The 21,645-nt window shown below is 34.2% G+C and overlaps 1 protein-coding gene and 2 pseudogenes across 1 annotated transcript; 2 read left to right on the top strand and 1 right to left on the bottom strand.

Annotated features, from left to right (window-relative positions):
- The first annotated feature begins 5,398 nt into the window (after window positions 1–5,398).
- Window positions 5,399–7,294, top strand: LOC142505962 (protein ROOT PRIMORDIUM DEFECTIVE 1-like; annotated as a pseudogene).
- A 937-nt stretch (window positions 7,295–8,231) lies between these two features.
- LOC142505147 (putative metal-nicotianamine transporter YSL7) lies at window positions 8,232–13,468 on the bottom strand. The gene is made up of 6 exons (XM_075617997.1): window positions 12,988–13,468; window positions 10,785–10,948; window positions 10,099–10,196; window positions 9,869–10,003; window positions 9,580–9,769; window positions 8,232–9,502 (listed from the first exon to the last, which is right to left on the bottom strand). Exons 1-6 carry the CDS (start codon window positions 13,397–13,399, stop codon window positions 8,390–8,392), a joined length of 2,112 nt encoding a protein of 703 aa, XP_075474112.1. The 5' UTR covers window positions 13,400–13,468; the 3' UTR covers window positions 8,232–8,389.
- A 5,946-nt stretch (window positions 13,469–19,414) lies between these two features.
- On the top strand, window positions 19,415–21,469 carry LOC142505961 (protein ROOT PRIMORDIUM DEFECTIVE 1-like; annotated as a pseudogene).
- The last annotated feature ends 176 nt before the right edge of the window (window positions 21,470–21,645 follow it).

Here is a 21,645-nt window from a genome sequence, read left to right as displayed (position 1 = left end):
AGTTTGATATATGACTCACACAAACTCATATAATTGTCCATTCCTTTTTGCATGCATTTCGATTCTTTTTTTTTTTTTTGCATAATTTTTTTTATTTCATTTAAAAAATTATTATTATTCCATTTTTGGCTATAAATAGGCATATTCTCATTCTGTACCCAACACTATCATTTTTCTTTCAATTTACACAATTACATTTTATTTCTTGCTATCCACATATGGATAAAAATTACCATCAATATTAGATGAATTTGTTGGGTTCTTCCAACTCACAAGATAATTCATCTTCAGACAATCCAAATATTTGCCCTCATAATTTTCAATATTCCCCAAATTTACCCATGGTCGTATGAGCACGTCGATGATACGTCTCCAGCAAGAGAAATTGCAATCTAAGTGATAGGAAAATACATCATCAACTTCGAGCTGACTTGGTTGAACACATATGGGCAAGTTACGTCAACAATTAATTGTCTTTTATATTTTATTTTGTGAATTGTTTGTACTGATTTTTATTGAAGTTCTCAATAAAATTTCGATGATGTTTTTATTTTATTATTTTTTTTATAAATTTTTCAAATTTGCTAAATTATAAAAAAAATATTATTAATTAAATAATTTTGAAAATTAAATTGATTAGTATAAATATATATTTAGTCAAATATATAAGTGAAAGTAAAAAATAAAGGTAGTAAATTAAAATGAGTAAATAAATAAGTGATTTGATAGTGGGGTCTACAAAAATTGTGTTTTTGGGTTTATGATTGGGGTGAAAATGTTTAAAAATAATGAGGCTTTTAATTTTTAATGTGGCAGTGATGTGGCACAGAATAAACCTGGTGATTATGTTTATGACTGGAGATGCCCTGAATTCCTATTTTGTAAATCATTTTATAAATTTAACTTAATTTGGGGTTTCATATTATAATATACCAATTTAAAACTTAAATTATATTCTTGTTTATGAATCTAATTTGTGAATGCCTGCTGGTTGGGTTGACTTTAAAGATGAGAATAAGTTGGGGAAAAGGTTGAATTTTAGTGTTCCCATTCCAGTTTAACTTAAAAACCACAACTTGACTCACAAGTGACCATGAAAAATATTATACAATAAATAAATTTTGGAAATGTTGTTTAATGGGAAAACATGCATTTTAATTAATTATTTCGATATAAGGATAACGTTTCTTATTTTATCCCATTTTCCTATATATTTATTAGAGTAGATGAATATAAAAAAAAAATAAGGCTTTCAGAATCGACGTAAATAAAGAGATGCAGAGGCAATTTTTCAAAAAATAAATTATTAAAAGTTCATAGCTAAGTATATGTCATTTCTTTGCAAACTCAAAATTTATTATGTACGATAAAGTGCATTTGTGCCAAATGAAGCAACTGAAAAGGCCAAATCTAATGCCAGATTCACAAGATAATCCCAAATTCCACCGTCGATCTGTCAATGCCATACAAGAGGTCAAATTTTAATAAAATATATTCACTTGATCAGATTTTATAATCATATATCGTAGAGTGTACATATTTACATATTTAAGAAGTCGCTAATGAGTCAAATTTGAAACCATGCTAAAGACAAAAGTCTTGCATCTCCTTTAAATCAAGCATGTATGTATATGAACTAAAGCAAGTGAATAAATAGGAATTGTGGAAAAATTATTGCACTGTGATATATTACAAGTATAATCCCATATGTGAGTTATCTCCACACGGCTGAACTGAAGGAGAATTGCCATAACAGGTAACAGTCTCTCCACTTCACCCATTCATTGGAAAAGGAGAGTAAGAAACGATCAACAGTGAGTTCTGTTAGTCAATAAAAGCCTGCCTTTACTCAACCAAAAATAAATAATTAAATTTACTACCATAGGTAGAGAACAAGACTCTGAGGTGGTATTCTCCAATACAACCAGTAATAAAAAAAAATTTTAAGGCCGTCGTTTAATTAGCATTCCTTTATATTGAGGGACAAATCAGTTCTTGCAATCATATTACTAATTCTCTACGTAACAAAGAAGTTACCATCCAAAACATTCAGGACATAAAACCTGCTAACTTGAGAGTAAATGAATTATTGAGGTTCATATAGATCCATAGCTATAATATGTACAGACTGCTGCGACTTTCATCTCCACAGTATTGCATAATATTTTGTCAAAGATCACATCGAGATATTTAGCATAAATGAGTATTGTTACAAGAAGACTAGCCACAAGCATGATGAAAAAACCTGCTGCCCGTGAGGTTTTGGAATAAATTGACAAATTAAACCCCATCACCCAGGGTCCCGTTTAAGTTCAATCAAATAAAGCAAGTACAAATATCTAGTTAAGGGTTAGTCAAGTGGCAAGCTTATGATAAATAATTCGACATGCAATCGCAACTCACCGTTTTCAGAGCAGTACCATTGCACCACAGGAGAATTGCTACCTTGTGCTCTGATTGTGAATCTAGGTTATCGCTAAAACTTCTTTTTCTTGGTTTTGACAAGCAATCAACATTGTAAAAGTTTAGAAAATATTCAAATAGATTTTATTTGTTCATTTTAAAAACTTTCAATTTAAATCGAACAAATTTTATCACCCTCTGTTTGGAACATGTGCATCCACCATCTCAAAACTTTGAGTCATGGGTATTTATTGTCCCACAACAAGCACTTACATGAAGTACAAGTATATGTTGATGGGTTTGAGCAAGCTCCTCTTCTCTCTGAGCTTGTTGTCTTGACAAAATCTGAGATTAATATAACAGAAACTATGTTAATCAAGTTAAAATTTTGAGCTTAAACCGTAAAAGGATATATATTCTTTATACAGCTAGAAAAGAATAAAATTAATATTCACGGATCAATCTGTAGACATGACTACAAAATATCTTCATTTTAGTGGCTAGTGAATAACAACTCGAAAAGCTATATCCCTACTTATACCAACACATACTAGATCCCTTTTTGACCAACAAGTCCTTTTCTAATTCATGCTACCAGTCAAATAATCTTGAAGTTGAATTGTCGTAGTTTGTATTGTGTGTCGTGTCTGGAAGTGATGTAGCTATGGCCAAAATGGGATTCCAAAATATATCCAACCTCTCTTTTCCCTTTTATTCTTGATTTTTGCGTATGTGTTAATAGGAACCTCTCCTTGAGATAATGGATCATTCTTCTACCCAAACACATAAAGAAACAAATAAATAATCTCCCATTTCTTCAATAAGTCTGACCTTTTAGTGAAGCAAATTATAATAGCATTCTATGGAAAGGATCGTTTATCTGCTGAGTGAATAAGTATTAGTTTATACTTTGTATCTGAATAAGTAATATAGGATTAGATACGATGAAGCGTGTCCAAATAGCTAAAAGTTTCCATATCATAATAGGAAAAATTGTGCATACTAGGATCTGTTGTTCTGCAGCAGGCATATTAGAATTTTAGGCTTCCTGCTTCTGATCAGCTGTGCTCAGCGATTAAAAAAACAAATGTGAAGACCCAGCCAATTTTGTAGTAGATGAAACTCTAACGCGAGACTTCTGATTATAGCAAAAATAGAATCGTTGTACCTGAAACTGTAAGGTCATATATATAAGATCAGAAACGGAACTAAAAATCCAGATCTTGACTGGTAATAAATGTTTGTGTTGCATTATTTGCGTAGAAGAGAAACACATACTTGTGGTCTCGAGTCCAGGAATTGATGTAGATTCTTATTGTCATCCAAAAGCAATTCCAAAAATGCTATCTCCTGGTGGCAATTTCCGTCCAACATTTGGTCAAAGCATCTTTCTTGACTTTGTATATTTTGCAATTAGAAAAACCATATCTATTTAAATAATTATGACATGATTTTATTTAGCACTACACTTACCCTCGAATTATACGTAAATATTGATATAATAGCAATTCGTAGATATGTTTGTTTTATTTATTGAATTTTTTTATAAACATGGAGAATTAGATAAATAAATATCGAGAGATTTATTTATTTCATTTTCTAGTTTACAAGCACTAGATTATTAATTTATAAAATTTGATTCCACAATTAAAAAAAGGTCGTGGTGAATATGCTATTGATATTTCTTCACACTTGCTCTAATTTTTAAAAAACTAAAATTGTATATATATGATGAACGAAATTTATTTTTTGTAATTAATTATTAAAATCAATAAAACATTAAAGTTAAATTAACAGTTTCAGTAAAATGCGACGAATAAATTTAAATTTTAAATATTATAATAAAAATGTTTATATCATTAGAAAAAACACTTGAATACATGAAAATTTTGGAAGATCCAAACAGATTTCAGCCAACACTTGTGGACAAATTTCCTCCCAAAAAGAATAATATAAATCATCATAACAATAGTTATGCCTTGTGAGAAAGGAAAGCCAAAATAATCACATTTGGGATTAACTTCTGACACCATATTTCCCCCCACCACAAAACATACAACTCTACTATAGAAAATAATCAAATCAGCACACAACGTGGACAAATAGAGAAAGCCCAAACAACAATGACCACATTACAAACCACTGAAAATTAGAAAAATAGGAGGAAATTGAATATGGTTGATATTTTTTTGTGGATGAAAGAAGAGCTCAGCCAAACAAAATTTGAGATGTTTGAGATGCAAACTTGGGCAACCAAGTATCAACGATTATGCCTGATTCATAAGAAAAAAAGAACGATATCTGGAGGAATTCCAATTGGAGTGAGATTCTATTGCATGACTTCCAACATGCTCAACTAGCTGTATCTTTTGCCAAGGAAAGGAACCAATGTACTTCACCTAGGGTATGGGTTGTTGCACCAAAGACAACCAGAATCTCACCTTTAATCACAATACCAACTGGCAATTCCAGGTTTTACTCAAACAGTACTGTACTGTTGGCAGATTCTAATACTTTAAATTAGTTGGTAGTACGATGGAAGTTGGAAAGGATTCAAAGAGTGAGAGCAGCTAGCATTGTTAGTCTACGATAACTAACGATGTGATAAAACCTAAAGCACACCGAAACCAAGCAATCGCATGTCAAAGTTCATCCAACCAGGGACAAGTTCTAAGATGAGCTTGGATCATATTGTCACCAGAAGAAGTTTTGGAACCATGGAGAAAAAACACATTGCATTGCATATATCAATAACGAGAATGCCAAATGTTGGCTGAGTCAATTTTTTATGCAACGTGATTTATACCATTTCTGGATTATCAATCGTGCGTCACACTATAGTCTAAGTACAATAACGCCCAAGTCAATCAACCATTCATAAGATTCTTAACATTTCAAATCATTCATGCAAAATCTCTAACTACAGCACAGGTCAAAATCAAGTTTGGTAATCTGTACCTTTAAAGTGAAGATAATCAACCACAGCTGGCCAGAGATGAAGTATTACAAGGCAACACAAGAAAGTCTTACCTCTTTGATGAAACCACTCAAAGCAGAGACGCCAAGACAAACAACAGCAGCATACATAAGATTTCCTCTCTCAAATGCTTACACGCATCTAAAACAAACCAACAAATATTGATACAAAGGAAAAAGTTTCCTCGCTCATTCTCTCCTTAACCTCTACTCCACCCACCTTCCGTCTCCCTTGACTTTCTCCACCGTCTCTCCCAAACCCTCCATCTCAACCGCGGCCCTGCAGCTTTCCCCCGAAGATATCCCGCATCTTCCGCATTTTCAATCACCCCACAAAGCTCCAATCTTTCTGCACTCTCACGCCTGCTGCGTTCCACCTCGTTCGTCTAGAATCCGATTCCATTGAGAAATATATGCCGCTTGCTGTCACCGGGTTGGTGAAGCTTATGTCCATGTCATTGACCAAAAGGCTACCACTTCGAGTGATTTTTAAGGTCTGGAGAGAACTAGGTCTCCCCGTTGACTTTAGAATTCTAACCTTTTTTTGCTTCAAGATGGTACTGAGACGAAGACCCGTCTTGATACTTAACGAACATAAGGTGCTGGATGAATGTCTAGTTCCTGTTGTTGAGTATTGGAGGCTTGTGGAGTGCTGTAAAGAGGACTGTCGTCTAGATAGGACTGAGTTAAAGTACAGTTTCAATCATGGGTTTCCACCAGGGATGCGATCGGAGAAGCATTTTAAGGACAAAGTTAAGGAATGGCAGAGGTTGCCTGATATCGGTCCTTGTGAGGAAATGGGGTTCAAAGAAATGCAGAAGAGGGTTACTGATAGTAGAACGATGAAAGTGGAAAAGAGGACTGTGGGAATCGACTTTGGAGAAGCTGGTGGAAGTGGAGCATATAAGCCATTTTAGGAAGTGGTTTGGAATTGATTTGAATATGAGGGATTTGTTCCTTGACCATCCCGGGATTTTCTGTCTATCGACCAAAGGTAAAAGGCACACGGTGTTCTTGAGGGAGGCTTATGAGAGGGGATGCCTGATTGAGACAAACCCCGTTTATGATATTCGAAGGAAACTTCTTGATCTCGGGGGTGCCGTAGATGGAATGAAGATGGCCACGAGTCAAACAGTGTGGAATTTTGAGAAGGGGATGGTGTAGAAGAAATGAACAAATGATTCACGGTGATAAAATGAAGTGAACTTAGCAAGAAAATTGGTTCTTTTATATAGAAGTCGAATTATGTGTGAAACATTATCCAGAGAGCAAAATTGTGTGCTGAAGTTAGCAAGAAACCGGGAATGCGCGAGTTATCAATCTGAGAAAACATGTCTTGTGTTTCTTGCAGGTTTTGATTTCAGCAGTTGCTTAAACATTTATGTGGAGTTGAAGCAAGAGGTAACTAATTCTCTACTCATTTCCCTTTCCTGATCACGTTAGTCTTCTAAGTAAGGAATTGAAGTCTATGGACGATTCATGTGAGAGAGCTATTTATGGATGTCCTTGAGAATGTACTGATAAATTATTTCTGAACTCAAATATTAAATCGTGTTACTTGGTGTACTTTAATGGTTGTATTATTCAAGTTTTCTTTGTACAAAAAAAGGATAATGCATGACCATTTCGAGAGGATCCAAATTGTACTTTGAGTCACCTTTGTTCAACAGATCTGAAATAGCAGTAGCCATGTTTTCAATTAGTTGCTCACATTGTTGAGATTCCAAAATCAAGAAACTAACTTCATTAATCATGAGAAGCAAATAGAGATCTCTTTACTTGATTTGATTTGATTGTAACGTGTGATCACATACCTCCGTGCACCATTCGATGTTTCAACACTTCTTTTCAATACTTGATTACTTAAAAGTTGGTGGTTCACACAGTTTAGGAGATCCCTTGAGTACCACATTTTGGATAATTGTTGCCAAGATCTAATGCAAACCATCTTATCTTTTGTATGAATCATAAATTGATTTTGAAATTTCGAATCTTCCTGAGATATTCTTGTGCAGTGTGCTCTCATGAGAACTCCATCAGCCTTGCTTCTCCTTTTCCTGCAGACATAATTGTTAATCTCATGCTTTTCCGCATTATACGTTTATGAGTTTAGAGTAAAACATGGATATTTTTATACATTTTTATCTTTTATATGATGATGGCTATCAATTTGAATTTTTTTAAATTGTAATATTTTTACCCAGTAGTTGAGTATTTTTTAAAATGTGTGATTGTCGATAATTATTGCATGCATGTATTTAAATGTATTTTTCGTAAATGAGTTACAAAAAAAATTTCTAGTAGTGTTTTAGTTGTAGATGTTTCGCTATATATATGCTAAAATAGTTTTAAAAAAATAATCTATATAATTATGACGGAGATAATACTTGTAATTGCTATAAGCTAATGAAACATAACCCTTCAACCAACTCCGAATTAAATTACATCTCATATACACAAGATTCTAAAAGTAAAAATACTAATGCATATCAAGTTGGCTAAAATTTTGGAGCAACAACAGAAATCCTCTTAGAAATGAAGATCAGATAACTATTTTTCTAATACAAAAAACATTTTTTTTTATAAAATTAATTGGCAAAAACTTGCGCGAAACGGTCTCACGAGTCGTATTTTGTGAGACGAATCGTTTATCGATAGGGGTATTACTTTTTATGCTAAAAGTATTATTTTTTATCGTGAATATCGGAAAGATTAACCCGTCTCACAGATAAAGATTTGTGAGACCGTCTCACAAGAAATCTACTCAAGTTAATTAGAGCACGTGCGCGAAAAATTGAAAATACTTCTTATAGTCAAAAAAGAAAACTATCACGTAACTAAAAAACAGAAGAATGAAAATTAGCAACTCTAGCATATAGCCATTTTCGTTCACGAAAAAGCACTGGATAAAATTTACATTACCCTTAATAGTACTTAAATATTTATATTTATGAAACCGGGAAATCGCAAGGGTACACTGTGGATACAAAAGAAAACGCAGCTGAGCAAACTAGTTCTTACCCAAGAAAGTGTCCACGCGTGCATTAGTTTTTCTTGACAGGAACTTCATACAAATCGGAGGCTTTATACCAGCCAAAGCCAAGATGGAACTGGGCAATGTCCAAATCCCATCTCCACATATCAGTCCCGAAGCCACTGCCGGTCCAAACGCATCGGCCTTAGCCTTATCCACATTCTCCCAAATGAAAAGAATCAAGCTCCCCAGACACATATCAATGGTGAAGTATGGCCCGAGATAGAAAGGAATAGCCATAGCCATTGGGATAGGAATAAATCTAGCCCATTTTGGCCCTACAATGTCTCTTAATGCGTTGATGACGATTGCTGCTATGAAGAAAACACAACAGAGCGTGAGACAGTTCTTTGGCAGAGATGAAAACCCCTCGACCCCCAAGATAGCGATGCCACGGTAGACAGTCGCATACGGTGCCGGATATTGTGAGCCCAACGTGCCAAGATCGGGGAATGCCTTGAAGAATATCCAAAATACGCACGGTGCGACTACACAACCTATAGCAGTCCCGATCACCTGGCTCACGAACATGGACCTGGGAGATGCTAGAGTCATGTATCCGGTCTTGAAATCTTGTGTGAGGTCTGATGCAGTGGAGACTATATTCATCATGACTCCACAAGCAGCTAGTCCGGCAAGAACTCCCCCATGTGAGGCTCCAGCCCAGGCCCCAATCATGAATATGCCCAACTTTCCATAGGTCGATGTTAGGTTCCAATCGGTGAGCCCACATCCGTAGGCATTGCAAAAAGCTAGTGTTGGTGCAAATATATACATGACAATTATATAGTACCATTTGAGTGGATGGAAAATGTGTGGAAGAGCTGCCGCAGAGATTGTGGCAAGTAGCATGTACCCAGAAATGGCGACCCATGTAGGGATTTTGTCCTTGAGGAAAAGTCGGGTCCTACGTTCATCATCATAGGATACTGAAGGAGTATTTGAAGGAGATGAATCGGAACCGACTGGGAGTGCTAAGCCTAAATTTTTATCACGGATTTGTTGGTACAACCCGAGTAAAGTACGGCTTAGGACCTTGATGAAGTTGTATAGGCCATCACCTAGGATCATGGCTATGGCAATGAAGACCTGTGAAAGAATCAAGAAAGGCTATATATATAGGCCATCGAACCGTTCAAGATTTAGTTTAGTGTATTTTAATATACCCGGTAACCTTGAATGCCATGGAGACTGCTAGGCCCCAACGTTGCCGCGTACCAATCACCTTTCCTATTCTCTATGAGTGGCCACATTATACCCCACGAGAGAATGGCTCCAACTAGTAAAGATACATTGATCAAATATGGGCATATCATACCGACACCGACATATGTTGCTGAGAAATCAAAGTAGAACCTGGTTTTTGATCAACAAGTATAAAGCTTAAACTAATACCAAGAATATAAAGACTGCAAATTTAACTACATGATGTTAGTCAATATAGGCTATTTTTACTTGTTTTTGTAGGCTTTAAGACCGAAAGTTGGAAATTCAACGAATCCACAGCCATCTCCTGCAGTGAAAAACCATTGAAAGAAGCCCCACAAGAAACTGAAAGAGAAGAATTTCCCCAAGGCTCTCACTTGTTTCCTGGAGGCAAGCAAGACCGAATAAATTTAGAAGACTTGTGCATTCAAATACTGTTTTCCAAACAAGATTTATGGTGATCGTATACTGGAGCTCACTTTGCTAACTTGGCTCCCTGAGGAGTGTGGAAGCTGTTAATTAAGTGAGCGGTAGCCGTCCCACTTGGGTATGTCAGTTTGAAGTCTATGATCATTATCTGAAAACCATTTAAAACATAGATTCAGATTCTGAGTTCGGAATTAAGTGATAATATTGAGAATATTATACTTCTGTTTCTGTACAGGACAAATCGACATACATAATATGTCAAGTATTACATATGTGATTTCAAAGATGAGAATCTATATGAATGTATCTCCTTTATAAAACCACTAGGCAATAAGTCAAAGAGGAAACACCATATCCTAAATAAGGTGGGAGTGTAAGTCATTCCACCGCTAGTGAAACTGCCTAACTATTGAGAAGTCGATGCCCACTACTCTCGATGACTTTCAACCTTAATCTAACCTATATGGGATACAAGTAGTACATAATTGACACCACACCCCATCTCCCATCAAAATCCTACAGAACAGTGACAGCACCTAATGGTAATTCTTTCTAAGTTCGCTTCCCAACTAGAGCACCAATGTTAGGCCATAATCTCAAAGGAGAGTTCGTCCCCAATTCAGTTCGAAAAATCCCTCACACTTTGTTCCAGAACGATATAGGACATGTAACAGCCATAAAGGCAAGTAACAGCACCAAATAGATGGAAGTATGGAGTCAGAGAGAATGCACAGACCTTACGGAGAGGCACCACGGAAAAGAGTCCCAAAAAGCTAACCACAAAAAGGAATCCAATCATCCACGTGAGGGCTGGATTCTTGATATTTTGTGAGTCATTAGCTTCAGTAGATGTTTTGGCAATAGTTTCACTCATACCAAAAAGATAGCTGCCAAAACCTCCTGTAAAAATTAATTGATCAAAATTTGTTCATTCAAAAGCTGCATTTCAATGAACATTCAAACACATACTCCACATTTATCATTTTGTTTGTATTCTCATTACAAACATTTTCTCTTATTTGGGAAATTCAGGAGTCTTTTTCTTTAATTTGGAGTCAGGGAGATCTCAATGAATTTTAGACTTTAGAACACTTTTCCTGTAATTTTATCAACGGTCGACGATCGCGGGTTTCAATGATTTATCGTCACCGTGACCGCCATCAAGAAATTCAGTATGTATACTACATTTACTCAATGGATAATTATTAGATTTACAAACTATATTGTTGTTCGTCGAGAAATAAATCAAGTATATGTATTAAACTAGAAGACGACAAAAAATAGTAAAGACTTGACTTTGGATGACTGATCACATGGGATTGAGATCATCTTTAAATCCCAAAACAAATATCATCAAATTCAGTTTTGATATTTCCAAATCTGGGACCCTCTGCATATTCTTGAATATCAAAACCTCGCATGCATTAAGTTTTGGACCGTTGACTAAATTGTTCTAACGTATCCACGACGCAAAACTATATACTAATAATCATATCTAAAAAAATAGATGAAAATAAGTTTATAACCAATAATGGTGGGGCTTGGAACATATTCTGAAATAATTAAATAATAAATTATAAAGAAATGGTGAAAAATCAAAAGTGTTTAAAAACAGAAAGTAAAAATGGGCAATGTTTGATCAAGAAGTCATTCTAAACTTTTCATAATCATTTTATAAAAACAGTTTTTTCGATTTCGATTAAATAAATTGAAGTTAACTCAGAATCTGGCACTAAAAAGTACACAAACCGAGTTTTGAAATAATTTTTTTCAAGCCAAAAATCATTTCTTTTGTGATGACAAACGCTCCCTGAATTAATTAATTTTTTAGCTGTCATCTGAATCTGAACTCCACCATTGATATTTCAAAAAGTCTTCCCACTATGCATTCACTTGTAAAGTACACTATACAGTTGGTAAGGTCCACTCAATGGGTTCGTTCGATGCTACTTGTGGGGCACTGTCTCACAGGATTTAGATGGTTCAGATTTAGTCATATTTGTGATTTTAAAAAAAATTTGTGAACCTCATGTACTTGTGGCTAAATCTCGACCCTGGATCTACACATAGGGCACTGCCCCTACATGTAGGGTGAAATATTCCCAATAAATGCTTGTTATTATGACGAGTAATTCTGACAGGTCGATTGGTAATATTTCGAGAGAAAAAATATTTTTGATATAAAATATAATATTTTTTAATTAATTAAGTAAGAAATTAATCTCGACTATCTTATCAAAAGTTTTGTTTTTGCGTTGTAACATATGCTAGTAAAATACTAATCATGATATATATATATATTAAGTCTTCTGTGAAACGGTCTCACAAATCTTTATCTGTGATACGAGTCTACCGATGATCACAATAAAAAGTAATACTCTTAACATAAAAAAGAATATTTTTTCATGGATGACCCAAATAAGATATATATCTCACAAATTATACAAGTGAGACGGTCTCACATGAATTTTTTCCATATATATATAAAACCTTGAAAGCTCTAAATTAATTAGATTTCATATATACACACAAAAGACTAAAAATTAAAATATTAATCCATGTTGCCAGGTTGGCAAAAAAGTTGGACTAATTTTTTTTTTTTTTTTTTGCCAGAAATCAACGTAGAAAGATGGGGACAAGGCAAGGCGATCGCCCTCTTGATAACTTAATTTCTCGAGATTCATGAAATTATATTCATTACTTTGTCCCAAATATTCGAATTGTTGACGAATATCATGGCTTCACTATCCTTTAAAATAAAAAATAATAATAAGGTATTTCATGCTCTCGTCATATTTTTCACAAGTACAATAATCAAGAAAGAAAAGGCAAAATTCTCAAACTAATCAATATTTAAAGAGAGATGATATAAATGGATAATCGAAAGAATAATCAGGTAAAATAAATGGACAATAATGAAGCTAAGTGATGGTGCGTACCGCTGAAGGCTATGCCGGAGGAAGCTACAACACAGGTCTGAATCACAGTATTCTCCTGCCTCGTAAAAGGCTGTCTGAGAAACCCAGATTTCTCCAGAAACTTGGTCCAAACTTTGAGGAAGAAGAACCCCAAAAGCCCCGCCGACACATTCAGCGAAGGGATGATACCCGTCGTCAGATTCAGCTTCATCACTATGAAAGTGAAGAGAATACTCAGAACAAAGCTCACGAAGAAGGCCCTGAAGGTGAGCTGCTTCTGCCATGGCGGAACCTCTTTGCTCTCGAATATCTTCTCTACTGAATCCTCTTTTTCCACGATTTCTTTGCTGTGATCGATATTTTGGTCATTTTCGTTAAAATTATTGCTTCTTTCGGGCTTCCGATTGTTGATGCTCGTGGAGTTATTATCCATTTGGGTGTAATGGATCGATCTTTTGGGTGGAGCAATAGATATTTGGCTCAGATCAAGATCATATGTGGCTAGACATATTGGATAGATATACGTATATATTGTTTATTTTTATAAAAATAAAAATAAAAAATATGTATATAATATGTATCGGGGCTTTCAAAGTTTTCGCAATCTTGTAAATTATTTATTGATATGTTATCTGAATAGCGGTTGATTTAATATTTTATTTTAATCCATAATGCTTCATCCCTTTTAAATATAAAAAATTATATATTTTTTAATTTGTTTCAAATATACTAATGATCAATAAATATATTAATTTCTTTAATGTGTGTTTACTTACATACATATATGGGATGAAGACAGTACTATTTATGATGCATTTGGGTGGACAGAAACAGTCATTGGTCCTTGATGAGAGCACCTCCAATGGGAGGATCATGGCATGAGTTTTATAAAATAAACATTATCAAACAAAAAACTTTGCATTGAGAATTATAGGTTCAAGATTTATAGGATAAACATGGTCCATAATTTTAAACCATGTTTATTGTGTGGATCCCACCACAATATAAAAATTAAAAAGTTGTGCCAAAATTTTGTTTTTTTTATTATTTCTTTAGTTTGATATATGACTCACACAAACTCATATAATTGTCCATTCCTTTTTGCATGCATTTCGATTCTTTTTTTTTTTTTTGCATAATTTTTTTTATTTCATTTAAAAAATTATTATTATTCCATTTTTGGCTATAAATAGGCATATTCTCATTCTGTACCCAACACTATCATTTTTCTTTCAATTTACACAATTACATTTTATTTCTTGCTATCCACATATGGATAAAAATTACCATCAATATTAGATGAATTTGTTGGGTTCTTCCAACTCACAAGATAATTCATCTTCAGACAATCCAAATATTTGCCCTCATAATTTTCAATATTCCCCAAATTTACCCATGGTCGTATGAGCACGTCGATGATACGTCTCCAGCAAGAGAAATTGCAATCTAAGTGATAGGAAAATACATCATCAACTTCGAGCTGACTTGGTTGAACACATATGGGCAAGTTACGTCAACAATTAATTGTCTTTTATATTTTATTTTGTGAATTGTTTGTACTGATTTTTATTGAAGTTCTCAATAAAATTTCGATGATGTTTTTATTTTATTATTTTTTTTATAAATTTTTCAAATTTGCTAAATTATAAAAAAAATATTATTAATTAAATAATTTTGAAAATTAAATTGATTAGTATAAATATATATTTAGTCAAATATATAAGTGAAAGTAAAAAATAAAGGTAGTAAATTAAAATGAGTAAATAAATAAGTGATTTGATAGTGGGGTCTACAAAAATTGTGTTTTTGGGTTTATGATTGGGGTGAAAATGTTTAAAAATAATGAGGCTTTTAATTTTTAATGTGGCAGTGATGTGGCACAGAATAAACCTGGTGATTATGTTTATGACTGGAGATGCCCTGAATTCCTATTTTGTAAATCATTTTATAAATTTAACTTAATTTGGGGTTTCATATTATAATATACCAATTTAAAACTTAAATTATATTCTTGTTTATGAATCTAATTTGTGAATGCCTGCTGGTTGGGTTGACTTTAAAGATGAGAATAAGTCGGGGAAAAGGTTGAATTTTAGTGTTCCCATTCCAGTTTAACTTAAAAACCACAACTTGACTCACAAGTGACCATGAAAAATATTATACAATAAATAAATTTTGGAAATGTTGTTTAATGGGAAAACATGCATTTTAATTAATTATTTCGATATAAGGATAACGTTTCTTATTTTATCCCATTTTCCTATATATTTATTAGAGTAGATGAATATAAAAAAAAATAAGGCTTTCAGAATCGACGTAAATAAAGAGATGCAGAGGCAATTTTTCAAAAAATAAATTATTAAAAGTTCATAGCTAAGTATATGTCATTTCTTTGCAAACTCAAAATTTATTATGTACGATAAAGTGCATTTGTGCCAAATGAAGCAACTGAAAAGGCCAAATCTAATGCCAGATTCACAAGATAATCCCAAATTCCACCGTCGATCTGTCAATGCCATACAAGAGGTCAAATTTTAATAAAATATATTCACTTGATCAGATTTTATAATCATATATCGTAGAGTGTACATATTTACATATTTAAGAAGTCGCTAATGAGTCAAATTTGAAACCATGCTAAAGACAAAAGTCTTGCATCTCCTTTAAATCAAGCATGTATGTATATGAACTAAAGCAAGTGAATAAATAGGAATTGTGGAAAAATTATTGCACTGTGATATATTACAAGTATAATCCCATATGTGAGTTATCTCCACACGGCTGAACTGAAGGAGAATTGCCATAACAGGTAACAGTCTCTCCACTTCACCCATTCATTGGAAAAGGAGAGTAAGAAACGATCAACAGTGAGTTCTGTTAGTCAATAAAAGCCTGCCTTTACTCAACCAAAAATAAATAATTAAATTTACTACCATAGGTAGAGAACAAGACTCTGAGGTGGTATTCTCCAATACAACCAGTAATAAAAAAAATTTTAAGGCCGTCGTTTAATTAGCATTCCTTTATATTGAGGGACAAATCAGTTCTTGCAATCATATTACTAATTCTCTACGTAACAAAGAAGTTACCATCCAAAACATTCAGGACATAAAACCTGCTAACTTGAGAGTAAATGAATTATTGAGGTTCATATAGATCCATAGCTATAATATGTACAGACTGTTGCGACTTTCATCTCCACAGTATTGCATAATATTTTGTCAAAGATCACATCGAGATATTTAGCATAAATGAGTATTGTTACAAGAAGACTAGCCACAAGCATGATGAAAAAACCTGCTGCCCGTGAGGTTTTGGAGTAAATTGACAAATTAAACCCCATCACCCAGGGTCCCGTTTAAGTTCAATCAAATAAAGCAAGTACAAATATCTAGTTAAGGGTTAGTCAAGTGGCAAGCTTATGATAAATAATTCGACATGCAATCGCAACTCACCGTTTTCAGAGCAGTACCATTGCACCACAGGAGAATTGCTACCTTGTGCTCTGATTGTGAATCTAGGTTATCGCTAAAACTTCTTTTTCTTGGTTTTGACAAGCAATCAACATTGTAAAAGTTTAGAAAATATTCAAATAGATTTTATTTGTTCATTTTAAAAACTTTCAATTTAAATCGAACAAATTTTATCACCCTCTGTTTGGAACATGTGCATCCACCATCTCAAAACTTTGAGTCATGGGTATTTATTGTCCCACAACAAGCACTTACATGAAGTACAAGTATATGTTGATGGGTTTGAGCAAGCTCCTCTTCTCTCTGAGCTTGTTGTCTTGACAAAATCTGAGATTAATATAACAGAAACTATGTTAATCAAGTTAAAATTTTGAGCTTAAACCGTAAAAGGATATATATTCTTTATACAGCTAGAAAAGAATAAAATTAATATTCACGGATCAATCTGTAGACATGACTACAAAATATCTTCATTTTAGTGGCTAGTGAATAACAACTCGAAAAGCTATATCCCTACTTATACCAACACATACTAGATCCCTTTTTGACCAACAAGTCCTTTTCTAATTCATGCTACCAGTCAAATAATCTTGAAGTTGAATTGTCGTAGTTTGTATTGTGTGTCGTGTCTGGAAGTGATGTAGCTATGGCCAAAATGGGATTCCAAAATATATCCAACCTCTCTTTTCCCTTTTATTCTTGATTTTTGCGTATGTGTTAATAGGAACCTCTCCTTGAGATAATGGATCATTCTTCTACCCAAACACATAAAGAAACAAATAAATAATCTCCCATTTCTTCAATAAGTCTGACCTTTTAGTGAAGCAAATTATAATAGCATTCTATGGAAAGGATCGTTTATCTGCTGAGTGAATAAGTATTAGTTTATACTTTGTATCTGAATAAGTAATATAGGATTAGATACGATGAAGCGTGTCCAAATAGCTAAAAGTTTCCATATCATAATAGGAAAAATTGTGCATACTAGGATCTGTTGTTCTGCAGCAGGCATATTAGAATTTTAGGCTTCCTGCTTCTGATCAGCTGTGCTCAGCGATTAAAAAAACAAATGTGAAGACCCAGCCAATTTTGTAGTAGATGAAACTCTAACGCGAGACTTCTGATTATAGCAAAAATAGAATCGTTGTACCTGAAACTGTAAGGTCATATATATAAGATCAGAAACGGAACTAAAAATCCAGATCTTGACTGGTAATAAATGTTTGTGTTGCATTATTTGCGTAGAAGAGAAACACATACTTGTGGTCTCGAGTCCAGGAATTGATGTAGATTCTTATTGTCATCCAAAAGCAATTCCAAAAATGCTATCTCCTGGTGGCAATTTCCGTCCAACATTTGGTCAAAGCATCTTTCTTGACTTTGTATATTTTGCAATTAGAAAAACCATATCTATTTAAATAATTATGACATGATTTTATTTAGCACTACACTTACCCTCGAATTATACGTAAATATTGATATAATAGCAATTCGTAGATATGTTTGTTTTATTTATTGAATTTTTTATAAACATGGAGAATTAGATAAATAAATATCGAGAGATTTATTTATTTCATTTTCTAGTTTACAAGCACTAGATTATTAATTTATAAAATTTGATTCCACAATTAAAAAAAGGTCGTGGTGAATATGCTATTGATATTTCTTCACACTTGCTCTAATTTTTAAAAAACTAAAATTGTATATATATGATGAACGAAATTTTATTTTTTGTAATTAATTATTAAAATCAATAAAACATTAAAGTTAAATTAACAGTTTCAGTAAAATGCGACGAATAAATTTAAATTTTAAATATTATAATAAAAATGTTTATATCATTAGAAAAAACACTTGAATACATGAAAATTTTGGAAGATCCAAACAGATTTCAGCCAACACTTGTGGACAAATTTCCTCCCAAAAAGAATAATATAAATCATCATAACAATAGTTATGCCTTGTGAGAAAGGAAAGCCAAAATAATCACATTTGGGATTAACTTCTGACACCATATTTCCCTCCACCACAAAACATACAACTCTACTATAGAAAATAATCAAATCAGCACACAACGTGGACAAATAGAGAAAGCCCAAACAACAATGACCACATTACAAACCACTGAAAATTAGAAAATAGGAGGAAATTGAATATGGTTGATATTTTTTTGTGGATGAAAGAAGAGCTCAGCCAAACAAAATTTGAGATGTTTGAGATGCAAACTTGGGCAACCAAGTATCAACGATTATGCCTGATTCATAAGAAAAAAAGAACGATATCTGGAGGAATTCCAATTGGAGTGAGATTCTATTGCATGACTTCCAACATGCTCAACTAGCTGTATCTTTTGCCAAGGAAAGGAACCAATGTACTTCACCTAGGGTATGGGTTGTTGCACCAAAGACAACCAGAATCTCACCTTTAATCACAATACCAACTGGCAATTCCAGGTTTTACTCAAACAGTACTGTACTGTTGGCAGATTCTAATACTTTAAATTAGTTGGTAGTACGATGGAAGTTGGAAAGGATTCAAAGAGTGAGAGCAGCTAGCATTGTTAGTCTACGATAACTAACGATGTGATAAAACCTAAAGCACACCGAAACCAAGCAATCGCATGTCAAAGTTCATCCAACCAGGGACAAGTTCTAAGATGAGCTTGGATCATATTGTCACCAGAAGAAGTTTTGGAACCATGGAGAAAAAACACATTGCATTGCATATATCAATAACGAGAATGCCAAATGTTGGCTGAGTCAATTTTTTATGCAACGTGATTTATACCATTTCTGGATTATCAATCGTGCGTCACACTATAGTCTAAGTACAATAACGCCCAAGTCAATCAACCATTCATAAGATTCTTAACATTTCAAATCATTCATGCAAAATCTCTAACTACAGCACAGGTCAAAATCAAGTTTGGTAATCTGTACCTTTAAGTGAAGATAATCAACCACAGCTGGCCAGAGATGAAGTATTACAAGGCAACACAAGAAAGTCTTACCTCTTTGATGAAACCACTCAAAGCAGAGACGCCAAGACAAACAACAGCAGCATACATAAGATTTCCTCTCTCAAATGCTTACACGCATCTAAAACAAACCAACAAATATTGATACAAAGGAAAAAGTTTCCTCGCTCATTCTCTCCTTAACCTCTACTCCACCCACCTTCCGTCTCCCTTGACTTTCTCCACCGTCTCTCCCAAACCCTCCATCTCAACCGCGGCCCTGCAGCTTTCCCCCGAAGATATCCCGCATCTTCCGCATTTTCAATCACCCCACAAAGCTCCAATCTTTCTGCACTCTCACGCCTGCTGCGTTCCACCTCGTTCGTCTAGAATCCGATTCCATTGAGAAATATATGCCGCTTGCTGTCACCGGGTTGGTGAAGCTTATGTCCATGTCATTGACCAAAAGGCTACCACTTCGAGTGATTTTTAAGGTCTGGAGAGAACTAGGTCTCCCCGTTGACTTTAGAATTCTAACCTTTTTTGCTTCAAGATGGTACTGAGACGAAGACCCGTCTTGATACTTAACGAACATAAGGTGCTGGATGAATGTCTAGTTCCTGTTGTTGAGTATTGGAGGCTTGTGGAGTGCTGTAAAGAGGACTGTCGTCTAGATAGGACTGAGTTAAAGTACAGTTTCAATCATGGGTTTCCACCAGGGATGCGATCGGAGAAGCATTTTAAGGACAAAGTTAAGGAATGGCAGAGGTTGCCTGATATCGGTCCTTGTGAGGAAATGGGGTTCAAAGAAATGCAGAAGAGGGTTACTGATAGTAGAACGATGAAAGTGGAAAAGAGGACTGTGGGAATCGACTTTGGAGAAGCTGGTGGAAGTGGAGCATATAAGCCATTTTAGGAAGTGGTTTGGAATTGATTTGAATATGAGGGATTTGTTCCTTGACCATCCCGGGATTTTCTGTCTATCGACCAAAGGTAAAAGGCACACGGTGTTCTTGAGGGAGGCTTATGAGAGGGGATGCCTGATTGAGACAAACCCCGTTTATGATATTCGAAGGAAACTTCTTGATCTCGGGGGTGCCGTAGATGGAATGAAGATGGCCACGAGTCAAACAGTGTGGAATTTTGAGAAGGGGATGGTGTAGAAGAAATGAACAAATGATTCACGGTGATAAAATGAAGTGAACTTAGCAAGAAAATTGGTTCTTTATATAGAAGTCGAATTATGTGTGAAACATTATCCAGAGAGCAAAATTGTGTGCTGAAGTTAGCAAGAAACCGGGAATGCGCGAGTTATCAATCTGAGAAAACATGTCTTGTGTTTCTTGCAGGTTTTGATTTCAGCAGTTGCTTAAACATTTATGTGGAGTTGAAGCAAGAGGTAACTAATTCTCTACTCATTTCCCTTTCCTGATCACGTTAGTCTTCTAAGTAAGGAATTGAAGTCTATGGACGATTCATGTGAGAGAGCTATTTATGGATGTCCTTGAGAATGTACTGATAAATTATTTCTGAACTCAAATATTAAATCGTGTTACTTGGTGTACTTTAATGGTTGTATTATTCAAGTTTTCTTTGTACAAAAAAAGGATAATGCATGACCATTTCGAGAGGATCCAAATTGTACTTTGAGTCACCTTTGTTCAACAGATCTGAAATAGCAGTAGCCATGTTTTCAATTAGTTGCTCACATTGTTGAGATTCCAAAATCAAGAAACTAACTTCATTAATCATGAGAAGCAAATAGAGATCTCTTTACTTGATTTGATTTGATTGTAACGTGTGATCACATACCTCCGTGCACCATTCGATGTTTCAACACTTCTTTTCAATACTTGATTACTTAAAAGTTGGTGGTTCACACAGTTTAGGAGATCCCTTGAGTACCACATTTTGGATAATTGTTGCCAAGATCTTATGCAAACCATCTTATCTTTTGTATGAATCATAAATTGATTTTGAAATTTCGAATCTTCCTGAGATATTCTTGTGCAGTGTGCTCTCATGAGAACTCCATCAGCCTTGCTTCTCCTTTTCCTGCAGACATAATTGTTAATCTCATGCTTTTCCGCATTATACGTTTATGAGTTTAGAGTAAAACATGGATATTTTTATACATTTTTATCTTTTATATGATGATGGCTATCAATTTGAATTTTTTTAAATTGTAATATTTTTACCCAGTAGTTGAGTATTTTTTAAATGTGTGATTGTCGATAATTATTGCATGCA

This window comes from Primulina tabacum, chromosome 10 (genome assembly GCF_025594145.1).
Source record: "Primulina tabacum isolate GXHZ01 chromosome 10, ASM2559414v2, whole genome shotgun sequence".
NCBI classification, from domain to species: Eukaryota; Viridiplantae; Streptophyta; class Magnoliopsida; order Lamiales; family Gesneriaceae; genus Primulina; species Primulina tabacum.
The sequence above is the reverse complement of the archived record's forward strand: the minus strand, read 5'-3'. Positions and strand labels throughout refer to the sequence as shown.

Coding starts and splice junctions, on each gene's coding strand:
- LOC142505147 (XM_075617997.1), bottom strand. CDS start 13,399: ATGGATAATAACTCCACGAGCATCAACAATCGGAAGCCCGAAAGAAGC. Junction 10,949..12,987: donor CTCCGGCATAGCCTTCAGCG/GTACGCACCATC, acceptor TAATTTTTACAG/GAGGTTTTGGCAGCTATCTT. Junction 9,503..9,579: donor ATGGCATTCAAGGTTACCGG/GTATATTAAAAT, acceptor ATTCTTTCACAG/GTCTTCATTGCCATAGCCAT.